The sequence below is a fragment of the Gorilla gorilla genome, chromosome 10 (assembly GCF_029281585.2).
Source record: "Gorilla gorilla gorilla isolate KB3781 chromosome 10, NHGRI_mGorGor1-v2.1_pri, whole genome shotgun sequence".
Taxonomy (NCBI): domain Eukaryota; kingdom Metazoa; phylum Chordata; class Mammalia; order Primates; family Hominidae; genus Gorilla; species Gorilla gorilla.
The window spans coordinates 136,696,750-136,719,187 of record NC_073234.2 but is presented as its reverse complement, the minus strand read 5'-3'; the positions used below and the strand labels follow the sequence as shown (position 1 = coordinate 136,719,187).

At 49.0% G+C, this 22,438-nt stretch overlaps 1 protein-coding gene across 9 annotated transcripts in view; it reads left to right on the top strand.

Moving 5' to 3' along the window:
• Positions 1–22,438, top strand: part of CAMKK2 (calcium/calmodulin dependent protein kinase kinase 2) — a 58,827-nt gene that overhangs the window by 17,167 nt on the left and 19,222 nt on the right. For all 9 annotated transcript variants that reach the window (XM_055358220.2, XM_055358218.2, XM_031016636.3 and 6 more), the window contains exons 2-7: positions 4,970–5,499; positions 8,600–8,647; positions 9,961–10,014; positions 10,853–10,904; positions 15,590–15,723; positions 19,180–19,216. In XM_055358220.2, the coding sequence (XP_055214195.1) occupies positions 5,029–5,499; positions 8,600–8,647; positions 9,961–10,014; positions 10,853–10,904; positions 15,590–15,723; positions 19,180–19,216 (796 nt within the window). In that variant the 5' untranslated portion in view covers positions 4,970–5,028. The remainder of the gene's footprint in view (positions 1–4,969; positions 5,500–8,599; positions 8,648–9,960; positions 10,015–10,852; positions 10,905–15,589; positions 15,724–19,179; positions 19,217–22,438) is intronic.

Here is a 22,438-nt window from a genome sequence, read left to right as displayed (position 1 = left end):
TACATGGTCAGGCGGTTATCTCCATGCTGGGTGCCTGATGAGAGCTCAGTTGAATGTTAGCTGTTGCTGTTTCCAGGCTAAACTATTGTCTTTTTGCATGATTTCTTCTGCACAGAGTGTTGGTAGCTTTCATCAGATCTTTGTAGGGTCTGTGACCCCCAAACCGTTCAGGACACTGGCCTAGACTCTGTAGGTGTCTGTGAGGCCAGAAGCCCCTGGATGCATCTCTTCCTGTCAGGGCCTGCGTCCTTGGGGCTCCTCTCTGCTGAGCTCTGGGGTTTCACGCTTGCCCTGCCAGCGCCGACGTCCCTGCCCTGCGTCTGAGCTGTCTCTCCTCTCCATCCTCCTCCAGACCGCAGAGGCCGAGGCTCCTTCAGAGCTGTGAGGGAGGCCCGGGCCAGATGCCAGCTTGCCAAGGAGGCCGATTAAAAGCAGCCTTGCTGGGGGCGGATGGCTCGGTGCCCTTGGCCTGGTGTAGAGTTCGATAAGCAATTGTTTTCCTGTTGGTGAGAAAAAAACAAATCTCCATTGACTTCCCCAGGCACTGCCCGGCCTCATTTTCTTCTCAGGAACTCTTGCAGCCCTATCAGAGGCAGCTCTAGGATGGGGGAGAGACTGACTGCCTGCCCTGGGGGACACAGGCCACACAGCCAGGGCTGAGGGACACACTTAAGAGCAGGCCAGCTCGCTTGGACGTCGGTCCTTGTGGGAACATTCCAGAGCATAGGCTACCTACCAGAGCAGGCCATGGGCATCTGTATTAGTCCGTTTTCACGCTGCTGATAAAGACATACCCAAGACTGGGCAATTTACAACAGAAAGGTTTAACTGGACTTGTAGTTTCCACGTGGCTGGGGAAGCCCCATAATCATGGCGGAAGTCAAGGAGGAGCAAGTCCGGCCTTACATGGACGGCAGCAGGCAGAGAGAATGAGGAAGATGCAAAAGCGGAACCCCCTGATAAAACCATCAGATCTCGTGAGGCTTACCACCATGAGAACAGTATGGGGGAACCCGCCCCTGTGATTCAATTATCTCCCACTTGGTCCCTCCCACAACACACGGGAATTATGGGAGTACAATTCAAGATGAGATTTGGGAGAGGACACAGAGTCAAACCATAGCATCCAACAGGTGTTTGTTGAAGTAATAGTTTTTGAGTACTTAACCACGTGCCGGGCATGATTCTGAGTGCTTGGTTCATCTAATCCGATGACTATCAGATGGGCACCAACTTTACAGGATGTCAATGACCTTAAGCTGTTGAACTTCAGGGTATCTGAGTTTCCTCTTCTGGGACATAAGGATCATGAGAAGGAGAAGTAAAGTAGCAGCAGTTAGGGCCATAGAGAAATATCAAACTTGAGTTGTATTCTCTCATTGATGGGGAAACTGAGACAAGGACAGAGTTGATGATTTCTTTCTCAGATACAGTAAGGGGGAATGGGGGACAGAGAAATAGGAGATGAGACCAACTGCTCCCCTCTCCTGACCTCCTGCCCCGTCTGATCCCGTAGCATCCTAGGCCTTATCATCATAACTCCGATCATGGTTACAGGTATTTTCTTTCCTTTAAAACACTTTTTTTTTTTTTTTTTTAGATGGAGTCTTGCTCTGTTACCCAGGCTGGAGTGCAGTGGTACAATCTTGCCTCACTGCAACCTCTGCCTCCCGGGTTCAAGTGATTCTCCTGCCTCAGCCTCCTGAGTAGCTGGGATGACAGGTGCCCAACACCACGCCTGGCTAATTTTTGTATTTTTAGTAGAGATGGGGTTTCACCATATTGGCCAGGCTGGTCTGGAACTCCTAACCTCAAGTGAGCTGCCTGCCTTGGCCTCCCAAGGTGTTGGGATTACAGGTGCGAACCACTGCATCTGGCCTGAATTTGACTATTCTAGATACTTCATGTAACTGAAATCTTACAACACTTCTCCTTTAGTATCTGGCTTGCTTCACTTAGCGTATGTTTTCACGGTTTGTCTGTGTTGTAGTGTGAGTCAGAGTTTCCTTCTTTTTTGTGGCTGTATAGTATTCTGTTGTATGGCTCTGCCACATTTTGTTTATTCATTCGTCTGTTGATGGACACTTGGTTATACCTTTTGGCTATTGTGAATGATGTTGCTATGAACATTAGTGTACAAGTATCTGTTTGAATCCCTACCTTCAATTCTTTTGGGTCTATACCTAGGAGAGGAATTGCTGGTTATATTGGTAACTCTACGTTTAACTTTTTGGGGAGCCACCAGACTGCCTGATTGTAGTTTGAATTTGCAGTTCTCTTACTATGAGGTTGAACATCTTGCCGCATGATTGGACTCTTTGGCGTTCTCTTACCACACACTCTGTGTGCATGAGTCAGGCCCGTGTCAGGGCTGGGATGTTGGGTTTTTCCCTTTTGCCTTTCCTGTTGGGCTTTCCCTGCCACATGCCTGGCATAGTAGCTATTCCATCAGTTCTTCTGGAAGGACCGTTGCGAGAGCGCTGAGGGACATTTTCTGCCTCTCAGCCAGATCCTCCAGGGAGTTCTGGCTTTCCGCTGTCTGTACCTTCCTCTCTTTTACCCCACTGCCTCCCAATGTCATCGGAGATACCATTTTATTCATTCATAAAATCTCTGCTGAGCCCTCACTGTTTTCCTGGGACATCTAGAGAGACCCTCCCCCCCGCCCTTTTTTTTTTGAGATGGAGTCTCCCTCTGTTGCCAGGCTGGTGTGCAGTGGTGCAACCTCAGCTCACTGCAACCTCCGCCTCCCAGGTTCAAGCAATTCTCCTGCCTCAGCCTCTCCAGTAGCTAGGATTATAGGCATGCGCCACTACACCTGGCTTATTGTTGTATTTTTAGTAGAGACGGGGTTTCACCATGTTGGCCAGGATGGTCCAGAGAGACCCTTTGTGATGTGGGTGATTAGCATGGAGTGGCCATCATCCACAGGTGTCTGTCCACAAATGTACTCCCTGAATTCCAGTGGTACCTGTGACATTTGTCCAGCAGAATTTGTCAAACACGTTAAGCAAAGGTTAATGTTCTGTCCCAGAGACGGTAAGAATTGACAGCCTAAGGGGATGTGTTAATCTTTTTTATTTTTATTTTTTGAGATGAGTCTTGTTCAGTCACCCAGGCTGCAGTGCAGTGGTGCGATCTCGGCTCAGTCACTGCAACCTCCACCTCCCGGATTCAAGTGATTCTCCTGCCTCAGCCTCCCGAGTAGCTGGGATTACAGGTGCCCACCACCATGCCCAGGTAATTTTTGTATTTTTAGTAGAGATGGGGTTTCACCAGGTTGGCCAGGCTGGTCTTGAACTCCTGACCTCAGGTGATCCACCTGCCTTGGCCTCCCAAAGTGCTGGGAGGATTATAGGTATGAACCACTGTGCCCGACTTCTCTCTCTCTTTTTTTTTTTTTTGAGATGGAGTCTCACTCTGTCATCCAGGCTAAAGTGCAGTGGCGTGATCTCGGCTCACTGCAACCTCCGCCTCCCGGGTTCAAGTGATTCTCCTGCCTCAGCCTCCTGAGTAGCTGGGACTACAGGTGTACATCACCACACTTGGCTAATTTTTGTATTTTTAGTAGAGATGGGGTTTCACCATGTTGGTCAGGCTGGCCTTGAACTCCTGACCTCATGATCCACCCGCCCTGTCCTCCCAAAGTGCTGAGATTACAGGCGTGAGCTGCCGTGCCTGGCCTTTTTTAAAAAATTGAGATATAAGTTCATGTAACATAAGTTGGCCATTTTGAAGTGTATAGTTCAGTGGCATTTAGTACGTTCACAATGCTGTGCAACCATTACCTCTATCTAGTTTCAAAACGTTTTGATCACCCCAAAAGGAAACCCTGTGCCCACTAAGCAGCTATTCCCCACACCCACTAATGTCACCACCCCCATAGTCCTAGGCAACCATTAGTGTACTTTCTGTCTCTGTGGAGTTGCATATTCTAAAAATTTCATATAAATAGAATCATATATATGTGACCTTTTGTGACTGGCTTCCTTCAGTTAGCATAATATTTTAGAGGTTCATCCATATTGTGGCATATACTTGATTCCCCCCGACCTTTTTTTTTTTTGAGACAGTCTTGGTCTATTGCTGAGGCTGGAGTACAGTGGCATGATCTCGTCTCGGCTCACTGCAACCTCCGCCTCCTGGATTCCAGCGATTCTTCTGCCTCAGCCTCCTGAGTAGCTGGGATTACAGGCACACGCCACCATACCCGGCTAGTTTTTGTATTTTTAGTAGAGACGAGGTTTCACCATGTTGGCCAGGCTGATCTGGAATTCCTGGCCTCAAGTAATCTGCCTGCCTTGGCCTCCCAAAGTGCTGGGATTACAGGTGTGAGCCACCGTGTCCAGCCCTGACCTGCATTGTTAATGCCCAGCATTTAAAAATAAAAAGTCAGGCAAACTTATTAACCTCCTTAGGGCTTCTCTTGGGAAAAACAAAGGGAAGACCAGCAATAGTAGGCCCAGATTCCTGCCGAGCAACAATTGGCTTGAGCTGGAAGCAGCTGTCAATTCTGTAGGGGACATGTGTGCTCTATTTGGGGGTTTTCTTATACTTGTTCCAATAGGAATTGAGTTAGGAATTATTGTCATTGTATGTGAGAAGTAGTTCCAGCTACTTGGGAGGCTGAGATGGGAGGATCACTTGAGCCTAGGAGTTCAAGGGTACAGTGAGCTATGATCGCACCACTGTACTCCAGCCTGAGCAACAGAGAGAGGGAGAGACCTTGTCTCAAAAAAAAAAAAAAAAGAAAAAAAAAGAAAAAATAATAAAAGAAAAAATATAAGAAGATGCAGACTCTGCTTTTCTGTATAGACTCAGAGATCAGATCACACCATGTTTTGCAAGATTTTTTTAGGATGTCAACTGGAGGCAGGAATTAGACAGCAGCCTGGGCCAGGAGGAGAGGGGATCCTTTCCTGTCCCTGCCCATAGGAGCTGGGCCAGCTGACCCTTTCTCTTTCTGCAGGTGGCTCCGCTGCCGGATGGGAGTACCCCAGTGTGCTGGATGAAGCTGGCGCATGCACCATGTCATCATGTGTCTCTAGCCAGCCCAGCAGCAACCGGGCAGCCCCCCAGGATGAGCTGGGGGGCAGGGGCAGCAGCAGCAGCGAAAGCCAGAAGCCGTGTGAGGCCCTGCGGGGCCTCTCATCCTTGAGCATCCACCTGGGCATGGAGTCCTTCATTGTGGTCACCGAGTGTGAACCGGGCTGTGCTGTGGACCTCGGCTTGGCCCGGGACCGGCCCCTGGAGGCCGATGGCCAAGAGGTCCCCCTTGACACCTCCGGGTCCCAGGCCCGGCCCCACCTCTCCAGTCGCAAGCTGTCTCTGCAAGAGCGGTCCCAGGGTGGGCTGGCAGCCGGTGGCAGCCTGGACATGAATGGACGCTGCATCTGCCCGTCCCTGCCCTATTCACCCGTCAGCTCCCCGCAGTCCTCGCCTCGGCTGCCCCGGCGGCCGACAGTGGAGTCTCACCACGTCTCCATCACGGGTATGCAGGTGCGTGAGCCGGTGGTGAGCCAGGTCCTAGGGGTCCCTGGTGCCCTTCCCTGCCCCTAGCAGGGCCTCTGTGGAAGGTTGGGCTCCCCCAGAAGGATCTGAGTACCACGGTTGACCTAGGAGTTGACTCCAGGGAACCTTGGGGGCGGCTGGGGCCAAAAAGAGGCCCTAGGGGGGTCGTGAATCAGCATGGGGAAGGGAAGGCAGTCAGCAAAGGGTGGGTCATGGAGCCGGTTACCAGTGTGGAGTGTGGGCCGCTGGGGCTTTTTCCTTCCGGGGGACCCTGGGGAACAGCACAGAGCAGCAGCCTCAGTCATCCCACCAGGGGCAAGGGAGCTGGGGTGTTTATACTCATGGGTGAGGGCTGCTGGGGCAGGTGTGTGTGACCCGCTGTGGGTGTGGACAGAGCAGTTGCAGGGCCCGAGGGAGCCTCCAGCAAAGAGACTGAGGTGTGGGCGAAGGTGTGATGGAATGAGGCGGGTCACTGAGAGCCTGGCGATGACCCGCCTGGCCGAGCGTGTGTTGGCACCAGGCACTGGGTTCAGCACTTGCTGTGCATTTCTCACAGGACCCTGACCGTAAACCCTGCCGGGATAGATTAGAACTCAGATCCTCACCAGGGTTCACAGGGCCCTGTGTGGTCTGACCCTTTCCCATCCCTCCTGCCATTCTGCTGCCAGCTCCCTAAGCTCCCTCTGTTCCTGCCTTCACATTCCTCGGAATCCAAGCTCTTGCCTTGGGTCTGTACTCTCGCTGTTCCTTCTGCTTGGGACCACCTCCCCCACCACCCCATGCCAACTTTGTAAGGCCTATTCCGATAATGTCCAAGTCTCAACTCCAGTATCACCTCCTCCAAAAGGCTTCCCGGGCCACCCTCCCTAAAGCACCCTCCAGCCTCTCTCTGCCCCATGGCCCTATTTGCTTTCCTTCATAACATTCATCAGCATCTGATTATCTGTGTGTTGGTTTAGTTGTTTATTGCCTGTCTCCACCCAGCCAGAACGTAAGCTCCATAGGATCATTTCATCCACCTCCACACCCTATCCCATCCCCAGAGCCTAGCACAGTACCTGGTGCATAGTAGGAGTGCAAAAATATTTGTTGAAGGAACGAATGAATTTAATTGGAAGAAGACCCAACATCAGGATGCCTTTCTAAAGGGGCTTTTTGTTGTTGTTGTTGTTGAGACAGAGGGTTGCTGTGTTGCCCAGGCTGGAGTGCAGTTGCGTGATTTTGGCTCACTGCAACCTCCACCTCCCAGGTTCAAGCTATTCTCCTCCCTCAGCTCATGAGTAGCTGGGACTACAGGTGTGCACCACCATGCCCAGTTAATTTTTTTTTTTTTTTTTTTTTTTAAGTAGAGATGGGGTTATGCCACGTTGGCCAGGCTGGTCTCGAACTCCTGACCTCAAGTGATCCACCTGCCTCAGCCTCCCAAAGTGCTGGGATTACAGGCATGAGCCACTGTGCACTGCCAAAGGGGCTGATTTTGAAGGGGCTATAGGGACTACATTTTGAAGGCCAGGAAAAACTTTCATAATTGGAGATGGGGCCCTGGAGAGTTGAGAGGAGGGAGAATTCACAGCATGAGCCAAAAACAGAGCTAGGACCTATGAGCAACGGCTCCTTTTTAGCTTAGCTTCTTTCACAGCATCATGATTTTGAGATTTATCCATGTTGTGGCGTATATCTGTAGTTCCTTTTTATTGCTGAATAATTTCAATTGTATGGACGTACCACAGTTTGTTTATTCATTTACCTGTTGAAGGACATTTGGATTGCTTCCAATTTTTTATTATTACAACTAAAGCTGTTATTAATATTTATATGCAAGTCTTTGTAAACACATTTTCACTTCTATTGGGTAGAATGGCCTGTGGTACGGTAGATGTTTGTTAAGAAACTGTCAAGGCCTGGTGCAATGGCTTATGCCTGTAATCCCAGCTACTTGGGAGACTGAGGCGGGAGGATCACTTAAGACCAGGAGTTTGAGACCAGCCTGGGCAACATAGCAAGACCCATCTCTACAAAAAACAAAACAGGCTAGTCCCAGTAGCTCACGCCTGTAATCCCAGCATTTTGGGAGGCCAAGGCGGGAGGATCACCTGAGGTCAGGAGTTAGAGACCAGCCTGGCCAACATGGAGAAACCCCATCTCTACTAAAAATACAAAGAATTTAGCTGGGCGTGGTGGTGGGTGCCTGTAATCCCAGCTACTTGGGAGGCTGAGGCAGGAGAATTGCTTGAATCTGGGAGGCGGAGGTTGCGGTGAGCCGAGATTGTGCCATTGCACTCCAGCCTGGGCAACAAGAGCAAAACTCCATCTCAAAAATAAAAAAAAGCCAGAGTTTTAATTTTGGTGAAGTCCAATTTATCATTTGTTTCTTTTGTCTGTACCTTTTTTGTATTATCTAAGAAACCCTTGTCTACCCCAAGGTTGCACAGACTTGCTTTTCTTGTATCACTTTATGTTTTTACAGGACAATGTAGCCAAGGATTACTTGTTTGATTTAAAATTTACTTTTTAAAAGTAGGAACAACCTTCTTTAAAAAATGGGTTTTACAAGAGTCCACAGTGTGTGGTTACATTTTGACAAAGTACAACAAGCAAAATCAGTATTGTTAGAAGTCAAGAGAGTGGCCACCCAGGGGAGGGCAGAGGTGCGAGTGGCTTCTGGGAGCTGGGGATGTTCTCTTTCTTGATTTGGGTTCTGGTTACCTGTGTGTGTTTAATTTGGAGAAATGTATCAAGTTGCAAACTTTTTTTTTTTTGAGATACAGTTTTTACTCTTTTGCCCAGGCTGGAGTGCAATGGTGCAATCTCCGCTCAAGCAACCTCCACCTCCTGGGCTCACGTGATTCTCGTGCCTCAGCCTCCTGAGTAGCTGGGATTACAGGTGCCCACCACCACGCCTGGCTAATTTTTATATTATTAATAAAGACGGGATTTCACCATGTTGGCCAGGCTGGTCTGGAACTCCTGAACTCAAGTGATCCTCCCGCCTTGGTCTCCTGAAGGGCTTATAGGCGTGAGCCACCGTGCCTGGCCTCTAGTTGCAAACTTAAAATTCATTTTCCACATGTCTCTGCTTACTCTCTAGGACTGTGTGCAGCTGAATCAGTATACCCTAAAGGATGAAATTGGAAAGGTAAATATCCCCGGGGCTAGGCTGGCTTTCTGCATTCACCAGGGGCGTTCAGATACTGTGGAGGGAACGGGGTAAAGCTGGGAGCAGGAGAGGAGTCTTTGAAGGCGAGATTGGTGGAGAGGGTTTTGTCATTAATGATCTAGGTTTTTGGTTTAGTTTTGTTTTCTTGTATCTTAAAATTAAATATGTTTCTGCAGAAGCTCAGAAAGCTTCCAACGAAATTCCATATCGCCTTGGTGATAGTTACATCCCCAATACATTTGGGGTTTTGTTTCACCCCGAGGTACTCTGACATCTAGTTTTGCTTTTGTTTTAGCTAATGGGGGGTATCATCACCATGGTCAAAAATCCAAATGCCAGTAGAAAACAAGTAAGTAATATAAAGGAGTGAGGCTTGCCAGCTGTAAGGTAGTAGGGAGTGGTAAGGACGGTGGCAAACCATTAACATATGGAAATGAGGGCTACATATAGCTAGATCTTTCCATTTTTTCAAAAGAAACTAGGAATCTTGATTTTTTTTTTTTTTTAGACAGGGTCTTGCTCTATCACCAAGGCTGGAGCGCAGTGGCGCAATCTCGGCTCACTGCAACCTCTGCCTCCTAGGCTCAAGCAATTCTCCTGCCTCAGCCTCCCAAGTAGTTGGGAGTACAGGTGTGTACCACTACACCTGGCTAATTTTTGTAATTTTTGTAGAGACAGGGTTTCACTATGTTGCCCAGGCTGTTCTCAAACCTGACCTCAAGTGATCTGCCTGCCTCGGGCTCCCAAAGTGCTGGGATTACAGGTGTAAGCCACCGTGCCTGGCAAGGAATATAGATTTTTATATCAGACCTTTCTGTTTTTTCTGAGACTGAATTTCACTGTGTCGCCCAGGCTGGAGTACAGTGCCGAAATCTTGGCTCACTGCAGCCTCTGCTTTCGGGTTTAAGTGATTCTCAAGCCTCAGCCCCCTGAGTAGCTGGGATTACAGGTGCCTGCTACCATGCCCCGGCTAATTTTTGTATTTTTAGTAGGGATGGGGTTTCACCATGTTGGCCAGGCTGGTCTCAAACTCCTGACCTCAAGTGATCCGCCTGCCTCGGCCTCCCAAAGTATTGGGATTACAGGTATGAGCCACTGCGCTCCGCCCAGATCTTTCTGTTTTTAAATCTTGGCAACTAATCCAAACTTTGTAAAAACCTGGGCTCCAACAAAATACAGTTGCGGGACAGATTTGACCAATGGGCTGCCGGTTTGCAACGTCTGTATTAGGGTTCTCATTTTGCAGATCTTAACTTCTGGATAGTATGTCATGGGCATCTCCCTTTATCCAGGGCTCCTATGGTGTCGTCAAGTTGGCCTACAATGAAAATGACAATACCTACTATGTGAGTATCCGCATTCTCCTCCCTGCCCCCATCCTTATCCACAGAAGAGCCTCCTTTCCAGCACTCAGCTTCCTGGAAAGTTTTCCTAGCTGTTGTCTCATTTTATTCTTAGGTCATGTTTATTTTGTGCCTTAGGAAGGAAGTGGTATGTCCATTTTACAGATAGGAAAATGGGGAGGTGAGGGGATTGACCCAGAAAAAGTTACTCATTCAGCAAAAGGCTTTTATGCCCTTCCTCTGAGCTGTCATCTCTGCATCCTCCATAGTATTGAGAACAAGGCAGCAGTGAGACAGATGCCTGTGTGGGTGGCTTTGGAGTCAGTCCAGCGTAGTTTTGAACCTGACTCTATCGTGTGCCAACCATGTGACCTTGACAAGTGATATTTCCCCATGTGTAAAACAGCTGAGCCTCAGTTTCCCCATGTGTAAAACAGCTGAGCCTCAGTTTCCCCATGTGTAATACAGCTGAGCCTCAGTTTCCCTGTGTGTAAAACAACCAGTCCTGCCCCTCCTTTGCCCGTCGCTGCAGCTCACTTGTGTTTTGATTCGATGGCAGCAAGTCCCGAGGCTCGTGGTTTCCCAGCTGAGAGAGGCGACCGTGAGCCTCAGGAACACCTCAGGGCTGGAGGCACCCCAGGAGTCCAGCCTCCCTACAACCCCATGGCTGCTTGACCCTCTCTGGTAATGAGGGGCTCACTCTGTTGACCTGAGCCTGCCAGGGGGCCAGGAGCTTGGGCCGGCTTTGGAGTAGAGGAACCCCCACTGCGCCCTCCTTCCCCTTTTCCTCCGTGCTTTAACCAGGACCTGGCTAAAGGTGCTGTCCTTCATTTTCCTGCAGGCAATGAAGGTGCTGTCCAAAAAGAAGCTGATCCGGCAGGCCGGCTTTCCACGTGAGTTTGGCGGGCCTTTGTTCTTAGGTACAGGGGCTGGGACAAGACAGGGCAGAGCCCCCTGAATGGGAACCATTGCACTGGGCATGGTGCCACATGTCTGTAGTTCCAGCTACTTGGGAGGCTGAGGCACAAGAATTGCTTGAACCTGGGAGGAGGAGTTTGCAGTGAGCCAAGATCGCACCACTGCACTCCAGCCTGGGTGACAGAGCAAGACTCTGTCTCAAAAAATAATAAAATAAAAATATTTATTAAAGTTATATAGGTATCAAGTCAAAAAATCCAATAGAGGAAAACACTGGCAATTCCTCAAAAAGTTAAACATGGTGTTACCATATGACTCAGTAATTTCACTCCTACTTATATACCCAAGAGAACGGAACATCCATGTTCACCCAGGAGCTTGTATGTGAATGTTCATAGCAGGTTTAGTCACAATAACTAAAAAGTAGAAACAGCACACACGGCTTCAGAAAATGAATAGAGTATATATGCATCCAATGGAATATTCATCCATGAAAAGTAATATGAATAGAGTATATATGCATCCAATGGAATATTATTCAGCCATGAAAAGTAATGAAGTACCAATTCATGCCCCAACACAGAGGGGTCTTAAAGACATTATGCTAAATGAAAGAAGCCTAACACAAAAGCTCACATATTACGTGATTCTGTTTATGTGAAATACCCAGAATAGGCCAATCCATAGGAACAAAAGTAGATTTGTGATTGCTAGGGGCTCTGGGGAACAGGGGAAATGAGGGGTGAATGCTGATAGATATCAGATATGTATATAGATATTTAGGGAGGCATTGAAAATATTCTGCAGTTGGCTGGGCATGGTGGCTCACACCTGTAATCCCAGCACTCTGGGAGGCCGAGGCGAGTGGATCACTTGAGGTCAGGAGTTCAAGACCAGCCAGGCCCAACATGGTGAAGCCCTATCTCTACTAAAAATAGAAAAACTAGCTGAGTGTAGTGGTGTGTGCCTGTAATCCCAGCTACTTGGGAGGCTGAGCCAGAATTGCATGAACCAAGGAGGTGGAGGTTGCAGTGAGCCGAGATCACGCCACTGCACTCCAGCCTGGGTGACAGAGCAAGACTCCATCTCAAAAAAAGAAAAAAAAAATATGCAATAGATAATGATGATGGTTGCACAACCTTGTCAGCGCTAAAAACCATTAAAATACACATTTTAAAATGGTAAATTTAGCAGGGCATGGTGGCTCACACCTGTAATCCTAGCACTTTGGGAGGCCAAGGTGGGTGGATCACGAGGTCAGGAGTTTGAGATCATTCTGGCCAATATGGTGAAACCCTGCGTCTACTAAAAAATACAAAAATTAGCCAGGCGTGGTGGCATGCACCTGTAAATCCCTGGCTACTCGGGAGGCTGAGGCAGGAGAATCGCTGGAACCCGGGAGGCGGAGGTTGGGGTGAGCTGAGATTGCGCCACTGCACTCCAGCCTGGGCGACAGACTGAGACTCCATCTCTCAAAAAAAAAAAAAAAAAAGGTAAATTAAAAAAATTTAAATACCATGAGGTATTTGAGTTATATCTACCAAAAAAAAAAAAAAAAAAAAAAAGGGCCAGAGCACAGGAGGGCTCATCATGGAGACCAGTTTCTTGCTGACCTCTTTCTTTCTCCTATAGGCAGCCTTGGCTTTTAGCACTTTTAGTTGCTGGTAGCTCCTGTGTGTGGTCAGATGATAGGCTGCAGGTGAGCGTATCAGAAGCTGCTTCAACATAAGCTCCCTGCCAGCATTGCTGGGCAAAATGTCAGCTTGGGCCAAAAAGAGAAATTAGATAAGAACAAACAGCCGGGCGTGGTGGCTCATGCCTGTAATCCCAGCACTTTGGGAGGCTGAGGCGGGTGGATCACGAGGTCAGGAGTTCAAGACCAGCCTGGTCAAGATGGTGAAACCCCATCTCTACTAAAAATACAAAAAAGTAGCGGGGCGTGGTAGGCACCTGTAATCCCAGTTACTTGGGAGGCTGAGGCAGAGAATTGCTTGAACCTGGGAAGCGGAGGTTACAGTGAGCCGAGATCGCGCCACTGCACTCCAGCCTAGGCGATAGAGCGAGACTCCATCTCAAAAAAAAAAAAAAAAAAAAAAAAGAGCAAACAAACCCCATCCTAATAGTAGTAGGACCCTGGTTTATCCTGCTTATCCAAACGCTGCACCAGGTCATAATCCTCACGTCACTATTATCAATTTTTGACATCTGCTTCTGGCTTCTTCCAGTGACAGTAGAGGATTTCGCTTGCTTAAACACTCCTTACCTCCTGTCTTAACAAAATAATAAATGGTGTCCTGTAACAACGTACCAGAGACTGGGTGGCTTAACCTAACCGATATTTATTTCTCACACTTCTGGAGGCTGGTTCATAGTTAGCACCATCTCAGGCCGGGAGCGGTGGCTCATGCCAGCACTTTGGGAGGCTGTGGTGGGCAAATCACTTGAGCCCAGGAGTTTGAGACCAGTGTGGTCAATGTAGTGAGACCCCTGTCTCTACCAAAAATTTAAAAATTAGCTGGGCGTGGTGGTGTGCTCCTGTAGTCCTAGCTACTCGGGAGGCTGAGGCGGGAGGATCCGTTGAGCCTGGGAGTTCGAGGCTGCAGTGATTCTTGATTGCGCCACTGCACTCCAGTCTGGTAGACAGACCCTGTCTCAAAACAGACAAACAAACATAGGTAGTGCCTTCTGACCGCATCCTTACATGGCAGAGGGGCTAGGCAGCAATTTGGGGTCTTTTTTTTTTTGAGACGGAGTCACAGAGTCTCACTCTGTCAACAGGCTGGAGTACAGTGGCGCAATCTTGGTTCACTGCAACCTTCGCCTCCTGGGTTCAAGCGATTCTCCTGCCTCAGGCTCCCAAGTAGCTGGGACTACAGGCGTGCACCACCACACCTGGCTAATTTTTGTATTTTTAGTAGAGACAGGGTTTGGCCAGGATGGTCTCGATCTCCTGACCTCATGATCCACCCACCTCGGCCTCCCAAAGTGCTTGGATTACAGGCCTGAGCCACTGCGCCCAGCCTGGGGTCTCTTTTATAACAGCACTAATCTCATTCATGAGAGCTGTATCCTCGTGACCTACTCTTCTCCCAAATGTCCCATCTCCTAATACCATCACGTTGGGGATTAGGTTTTGACATATGAAGTTTGGAGGAGCACAAACATCCTGACCGTAGCACCTCCCTTTCCCCAGCAGGCAGTGGAACGCTCTCCTGATGGTCAGCTCCTCTGTGGACACACACCCACCACTTTCCCCTCTCTCCAGCTATATGGCGAGTGTCTCCCACCTCCCCACGCCCTCCCTTTTCCTTTGAACTCAGCTTTCCTCCTTTCACATCCTCCCTCTGACGCCTGTACTTTTGCCTTTGCTTTTCCAAGGCCGATCACATCCCTGTTCTATTCTGTTAGTCACACTCAGAGCCTTACTTACATGGGATGTGTGCCATCGTGAGGGTTTTCACTGTGGGCCTGTACATCCTTGTGACTGCCTATTGTTTACTGCAGGATCAAGCCGTGGCCTGAGTGCCTCTCCTTTCTAGATAGCCTTTTGTTTTTCTCTCCTGATGCTTGCTTCTTTTCTTCTCCCTGGCTTCATTTTACATCAGTGCTATTTAGTTTTTGTTTTTTTTGTTTTTTGTTTTTTGTTTTGATAGGGTCTCGCTCTGTCACCCAGGCTGAGTGCAGTGGCATGATCACTTCTCACTGCAGGCTTGATCTTCCTGGGCGCAGGTGATCCTCCCACCCCAGCCTCTTGAGTAACTGGGACCACAGGCACGTGCCACCATACCTGGCTAATTTTTTGTGATTTTTATTATTATTATTATTATTTTTGAGACGGAGTCTTGCTGTGTCGCCCAGGCTCGAGTGCAGTGGCGCTATCTTGGCTCACTGCAAGCTCCGCCTCCCAGGTTCACGCCATTCTCCTGCCTCAGCCTCCCGAGTAGCTGGGACTACAGGTGCCCACCACCATGCCCGGCTAATTTTTTGTATTTTTAGTAGAGACAGGGTTTCACTGTGTTAGTCAGGATGGTCTCAATCTCCTGACCTCGTGATCCACCCGCCTCGGCCTCCCAAAGTGCTGGGATTACAGGCATGAGGCACTGTGCCCGGCCCTAATTTTTTGTGATTTTTATAGAGTCAGGGTTTTGCCGTGTTGCCCAGGCTGGTCTTGAACTCCTGGGCTCAAGAAATCCACCCGCCTCAGCCTTCCAAAGTGCTGGGATCACAGGCATGAACCATAGCGCCCAGCCAGCCATCTGTGCTATGAGTTAAGGAGATAAGAGTTAATGTTTATGTCCATTTTATGGACTGCAAAAACTGAGCCCAGAGAGGGGAAGTGATTGACTCACCCTGGGTGTTGAGATTGCTGAGCTAGACTGCAGTTGCCTCAGCACTCCTGCCTTTCACTGCAGGGCATGGACTGGGGATGTGACGGGAAGGAGGGAATTCATAGGACGGCCGAGGGCTCCGCCCTCACTCACTTCCAGCAGCAGAGGAGACAGAGGAGGAGAGGGCTAGTTAAAGCCCCTGGTGGCAGCAGCCACTCCAGCCCTGCAGAGTGGCTTTTTGGCATCCCACCTTTTGGCATCCCACCTGCAGCTGCCCTCTGCGGAGGAAAGTCTCTTTGCCCTGACCCTGGGTCTGTTTTTGTTTCCTTCAGGCCGCCCCCCACCCCGAGGCACCCGGCCAGCTCCTGGAGGCTGCATCCAGCCCAGGGGCCCCATTGAGCAGGTGTACCAGGAAATTGCCATCCTCAAGAAGCTGGACCACCCCAATGTGGTGAAGCTGGTGGAGGTAAAAGGGTGGAGGCGCCCAGGAGGGAGGGAGGCCCTGGCTTTGTTAATACCCAAACACCCTGCCACTGGTTTCCAGGGAGAGCCAGGTCACACCAGACCGCTCACTGCAGGGCTGAGTTGTATTTACTGCTCCCTAAGGGTATTTGTTACTCACATTAACTATTTTTTCCCTTCTTTCTTTTGCCTGCTTTGTTTTTCTGTCAGATATTTATTACTCTCATTTTACAGACAAAGGAATTGAGGCTCAGAGGGATCCCTTCACCCATGTCTGTCTCTTTGAAGCTGGTTCTCTTTCTACTTACACATATGGGTAGTCGTAGCACAAAAGCACCCACACACATGATGTAAACAAATGGCATGGCTGTGTTCCAGTAAAACTTTATTTACAAAAACAAGTCCGGGTGCACTGGCTCATGCTTATAATGATAGCACTCTGGGAGGCCGAGGTGGACAGATCACTTGAGATCAGGAGTTTGAGACCAGCCTGGCCAACATGGTGAAACCCTGTCTTTACTAAAAATACAAAACAAACAAACAAACCAGACAGAGGGCTGAATTTGGCCCACATGCTGTAGTTTGCCAGCCCCTGCTCTAGATCAGCCGTTCTCATACTTTTTGGTCTCAGAATGCCTTTGTACTCGATTAAAAATACAAAAAAATTAGCTGGGCGTGGTGGCGGGTGCCTGTAATCCCAGCCACTTCGGGAGGCTGAGGCAGGAGAATCGCTTGAACTGGGGAGGCAGAGGTTGCAGTGAGCTGAGATCACGCCATTGCACTCCAGCCTGGGCAACAAGAGTGAAACTCTGTCTCTAAAAAAAAAACTTTTTTTGAAGACCCAAAAGCACTTTCACTTATATGAGTTATATTTATTAATATCTACCACATTGTAATTTAAAACTGAGAAAATTTAAACTATTAATTATTTAAAAACAATAGGCTGGGCACGATGGCTCACGCCTATAATCCCAGCACTTTGGGAGGCTGAGGTGGGAGGATCACCTGAGGACAGCAGTTTGAGACCAGCCTGAGCAACATGGCGAAACCTTGTCTCTACAAAAAATTTAAAAAATTAGCCCGGTATGGTGGTGCACGCCTTTGGTCCCAGCTATTCCGAAGGCCGAGGTGGGAGAATCGCTTCAGCCCAGGAGTTCGAGGCTACAGTGAGCCATGATTGTGCCACTGCACTCGAGCCTGGGAGACAGAGTGAGACCCTGTTTCTAAAAAAGAAAAGAAAAAAACAAAAAGAGAACAATAAGCTTATTGCGTATTAACATGAGTAATACATTTTTTTTTTTTGAGACGGAGTCTCACTCTGTTGCCCAGGCTGGAGTGCAGTGGCACGATCTCAGCTCACCGCAACCTCTGCCTCCTGGGTTGAAGTAATTCTCCTGCATCAGCCTCCCAAGTAGCTGGGACTCCAGGTGCCCACTACCACGCCCGACTAATTTTTTGTATTTTTAATAGAGATGGGGTTTCACCGTGTTAGTCAGGATGGTCTTGATCTCCTGAACTCGTGATCCAGCCGCCTTGGCCTCCCAAAGTGCTGGGATTACAGGCGTGAGCCACTGCACCCGGCCGAGTAATATATTTTTATGAAAAATAAAAAGTAGAAGAGTGGCTTCATTTTTCATTTTTGCCTTTTTTTGGGTTACTGTTTGGTTTGATAGGAGACATTTGGATTCTCATCTCTGCTTTTGCATTCAATGTTTTGTGACATCACATATCATCAGGTTTCTGGAAAACCCTGTAGACTAGTGGAGAATGATAGTCAAAAAGGCAAATACTGTCTTCGTTTTAAAGTGAAAATAGTGAACCTCGTAAACTCCATGAAGCATCTTGGGGATCTGCAGACATCTCCAGATTGTGTTTGGAGCACCTCTGGTCTAGACGACAAGGACTTGTCACCGTGCTGGATGTTCAGAGTGCCATGGGAGTACAAAGCGGGGGCAGCCAGCTCACTGGGAGAAGCTGGGAGAGGCCTCTTAGAGGAAGTGATGTTTGAGATGGCCGTGGTGGTTCCTGGATGAGAAGTCACGGAAAGGCATCGCAGGGCAGGGAGCTGCATGTGGAAAGGGCTGGAAGCCTCTGTTTGGGGGAGTACACGGTGCCTTCGGGAGATGTGAGGGCTAGCTACCACTTTGCCTGGGACTCATCTGGTGCAGAACTCTAGGCGGACAAGGCCCTGGGTGTGCCTTCCCCACAGGGCATGGCTCAGGGCTTCAGGCTGCTAGCCCAGGCTCTGCCTAGGGTGCCTCCCTTTCTTGGGGCCTGTTGTCTTATTGATCTTGGGTGACTGGAGAAAGCGGACGTGATGGGGGAAGAATCAGGGGGATTAGTCTAGCCAGGGAGGCTGCATTTGTTTCTTCCCAAAGAAGAGAGATGGCAGTTGCAGGCCATCACCACCGGTCACACTGAGTGACACAATCTCGACTCACTGGTGCTAGAGTTGGCCATTTTCGAGGAAGCCCAAGGGCATTTGGTTAGCGAGGGGCCCTGGGTCCTGGCAGGGTGTCTTTTCTCTCCGCTGGCCCTATGGCATTTGGCCTTTTCACCCAACAAGACTCTGCCAGCCCATCTGTTTGTTCATTCATCAGATATTCCCTGGGCACCTTCTGTATGCCATGCCCTGTACAGGACGCCACCGAGGAAATCAAGGTGGATGTAGCCTGGTGCCTGCCGTTTGGAGAGAGAGAAAGTGCTGTGGCTGTTCTGGGCAGGGAGACATCATTTCCTGTGGGGTTAGGGGCAATGGGGAGGCTTCGTGGAGTCACTTGAACCCAGATAGGATTTGAATTTTCACCCTGAACACCGTTGTCTCCTAGGAGATGGGTTGGATTCTTTTTTTTTTTTTTTGAGACAGAGCCTTGCTCTGTCGTCCAGGCTGAAGTGTAATGGTGCAATCGTGGCTCACTGCAACCTCCGCCTCCCAGGTTCAAGCGATTCTCCTGCCTCAGCCTCCTGAGTAGGTGGATTACTCAGGCATGCACCACTACACCGGACTAATTTTGTATTTTTAGTAGAGATGGGGTTTCTCCATATTGGTCAGGCTGGTATCGAACTCCCGACCTCAGGTGATCCGCCCGCCTCGGCCTCCCAAAGTGCTGGGATTTCAGACATGAGCCACTGCGCCCAGCCGGAGATAGGCTGGATTCTTATTCAAGCATGAGATATTTCCAGGGGAGTATTTTGGCCCCTCCCTTTTGCGACCTCCTTTCTGAGTGTTCAGATCCTTGAGGATCAGACAGAGAGGCATTTATTTTCCGAATAGCCATTAGGATCTCACACTCTGGGGGTTTTCCCTATCTTCCATCTTAACTGGGAAACACGCTGCCAAATGCAGCCCTCCTGTTGGCAAACGCAGCCACGTGGATGCTGCCTCCTCCCTGCTCATATCTGTTCTCTCTTTTTCTCCCCCGCCATCCGTCTCCTGCCTATTCCATGTGGCTGTGCCAAGGTTCTGGATGACCCCAATGAGGACCATCTGTACATGGGTAAGGAAGCCCTTTTCTTCTGCCACCCTCACCCAGGCACCACACCTGCCAATGCTCAGGGGTCCTCTCCAGGCAGCCTGTGCCCTGGCACCTTCCACCAAAGACAGCTTTCCCTTTCCTGGTCCAGCTGGCCCCACCGGAGGCCACACCCCTGGTTGGGATCAGCAGGCGGAAGGGAGTTCTTGCTGGAACTTTATCTGATCCTATTCATTCATTTGCATGTATTTATTTTTTTTGAGTCAGGGTCTTGCTCCATTGCCCAGGCTTACAGTTCAGTGGTGTGATCACAGCTCACTGCAGCCTTGATCTCCCAGGCTCAAGTGATCCTCCCACCTCAGCCTCCTGAGTAGCTGGATTATAGGCATGTGCCACCATACCCAGCTAATTTTTAAAACTTTTCTAGAGACAAAGTGTCACTATGTTGTCCAGCCTGGCCTCAAATGCCTGGGCCCAAGAGATCCTCCTGCATTGGCCTCCCAAAGCATGTATTTATTGACAACCTCCTATATGGTGGGCACTGTTCTAGGTGGTACACAGAAAAAAGGTAGAAAAACAATTTTATATTTAATTTAACATTGTATAGGAAAAACTATAACCAGCACCCCAAACTCATAATTTCATGGATATTATCATCTAGGACAAGGCTAAAAAATTAAAAACTGAGTCAATTTAAAGAAAAACATTCAATAAATGATTGATGTGGCATATAGGTATGGCCAGATTATAAACATAGTAGGCAAATAAATGAAGTTTGGGGAGATACAGCAGAAATCACAATATGCCAAAAGTCATTTTGGCCCAGAATGGCATTCTTAGCATAATTCTCTCACTTGGGACCCCAGATCCAGGTCAGAATGGCTTTGAGCTCTTTCTGAGGCGTGCCTTTGTTCATTCAACAAATGTTACAATTTGTCAGACCCTGCTGTAGGTTCATCAGGGACAACATTCAAAACCCCCTGTCCTTGGGGAGCACACCTGAGTGTGATGCATGGGTTTTGAAAGTGACAACACCGTAACAAAACAAAAACCCCGAGCAGGACACGAGGGGCTGCCAGTTTTGGGTTGGGGGATGGAGAAATACAGTGGCTCCCCAGGGAATGTCTCACCAAGGTGACATTTGGGCAGAACAGTAGGGACCAGGTGGCAGAAGGTATTTTACAACATTGTAAAGAACTTGGATCGGGCACAGTGGCTCACCCCTGTAATCCCAGCGCTTTGGGAGTCCGAGCGGGTGGATCACCTGAGCTCAGGAGTTTGAGACCAGCCTGGGCAGCATAGCGAAACCCCGTCTCTACTAAAAATACAAAAATTAGCTGGGCATGGGGGTGTGCACCTATAATCTTGGCTACTCAGGAGGCTGAGGCACGAGAATCACTTGAACCTGAGAGGCGGAGGTTGCAGTGAGCCAAGATGGCACCACTGCATTCCAGCCTGGGCAACAAAGTGAGACTGTCTCAAAAAAAAAAAAAAAAAAAATTGGCTTTGACTCAGAGAGTGATAGAAGCCATTGGGGGGTTTGAGCTGACGGGTGGAATGAGAATAAAGAGAACATGGTCCAAGCCTCAAAGAGGAGTTTCGTGATCTGCTTGAGCTGGGCAGCTGCAGGGACAGTTTTTCACTCCTCGAGGTGGCAGTTGCAGAAAGCCATGCTAATTTGGGGTATGTGATTCCAGTGGTTTTGAAAATCCTGACACGGTTATATTTTACTTTCCAGCCACAGCCGTGTGAGCCTGAGACAGACAGGGCAGTGCATGAGGCCAGGTAGTAGGTATCAGGAAGGGTCTGCAGCTACAGGCCTGACATGCAAAGGGCAGAAAACTCAGTCCAGGTGCGGTGGCTTATGCCTGTAACCCTAGCACTTGGGAGGCTGAGGTGGGAGGATTGCTTGAGGCCAGGAGTTTGAGGCTGCAGTGAGCTATGATTGTGCCACTGCACTCTAGCCTGGGCGACAGAGCAAGACCCTGTCTCAATAAAACAAAAAAAGGTGGGGGAGGGGGCTGGGTGTGGTGGCTCATGCCTGTAATCTCAGCACTTTGGGAGGCCAAGGCGGGTGGATCCCCTGAGGTCAGGAGTTCGAGACCAACCTAAAAATACAAAATTAGCCAGATGTGGTGGCGCATGCCTGTAATCTCAGCTACTTGGGAGGGTGAAGCAGGAGAATCACTTCAACCTGGGAAGCGGAGGTTGCAGTGAACCGAGATCATGCCATTGCACTCCAGTCTGGGTGACAGAGCTAGACTTTGTCTCAAAAAAAAAAAAAAAGGTAGAAAACTCGATCTCTATTTCTAGAGGTTAAAAAATTCCCACCCACTGCTCAGCCCCAAAAGTGGTTGAACTGTCAGCGACTGAAAATAGACCTGTTTCAACAGGCCACCCTCCCTCATGCCACCTGATTTATGGTGCTTGGGTGGGTGGGAGGATGGTGCAGAAATTCATGAAGCTTGCAAGTGAAGACTTAAATAACCAAGGCGGGAAAGGCCAGAGCTGAGGGGGCCAGCGCTGGGTTGTCTGTAGAAGCTGTACCTTAACAGCATTGCCTTTGTTTTTAACTACAGCCTGAAGCAATGGCAAATCTGCCCTAACTCACACTGGTTGATGAAACTGAAGATGGAGAAGGCCTGGGAGAGTTCAGTTCTTTTCCTGATCAGAACCTTTAAGCCTTCTTTTTGGCTGAGTAGCTTCCCTGTTCCCCTTGGCCACCTCAGCCCTTGGAGAGCTTTGAAACAACCCTTTGGTTTCATTTTTTAAAAAATTTTTTGCCTGTAATCCCAGCACTTTGGGAGGCCGAGGCGGGTGGATCACCTGATGTCAGAAGTTCGAGACCAGCCTGACCAATACGGTGAAACCCCATCTTTACTAAAAATACAAAAAATTAGCCGGGTGTGGTGGCAGGTGCCTGTAGTCCCAGCTACTCGGGAGGCTGAGGCAGAAGAATTGCTTGAACCCAGGAGGCAGAGGTTGCAGTGAGCCAAGATCGTGCCACTGCACTCCAGCCTGGGCAACAGAGCAAGACTCCATTTAAAAAAAAAAAAAAAGTTTTTTTAATTTTTGTGGGTACATGGTAGGTGGATATAGTGATAGGTTACATGAGATCATGAGATGTTTTAATACCAGCATGCAATGCATAATAATCCCATCATGGAAAATGGGGTATCCCCTCTGGTTTCTATTACATGCTCATCTCATTGTGGGTGTATGATTCCAGAACAACAAGCAACCCCA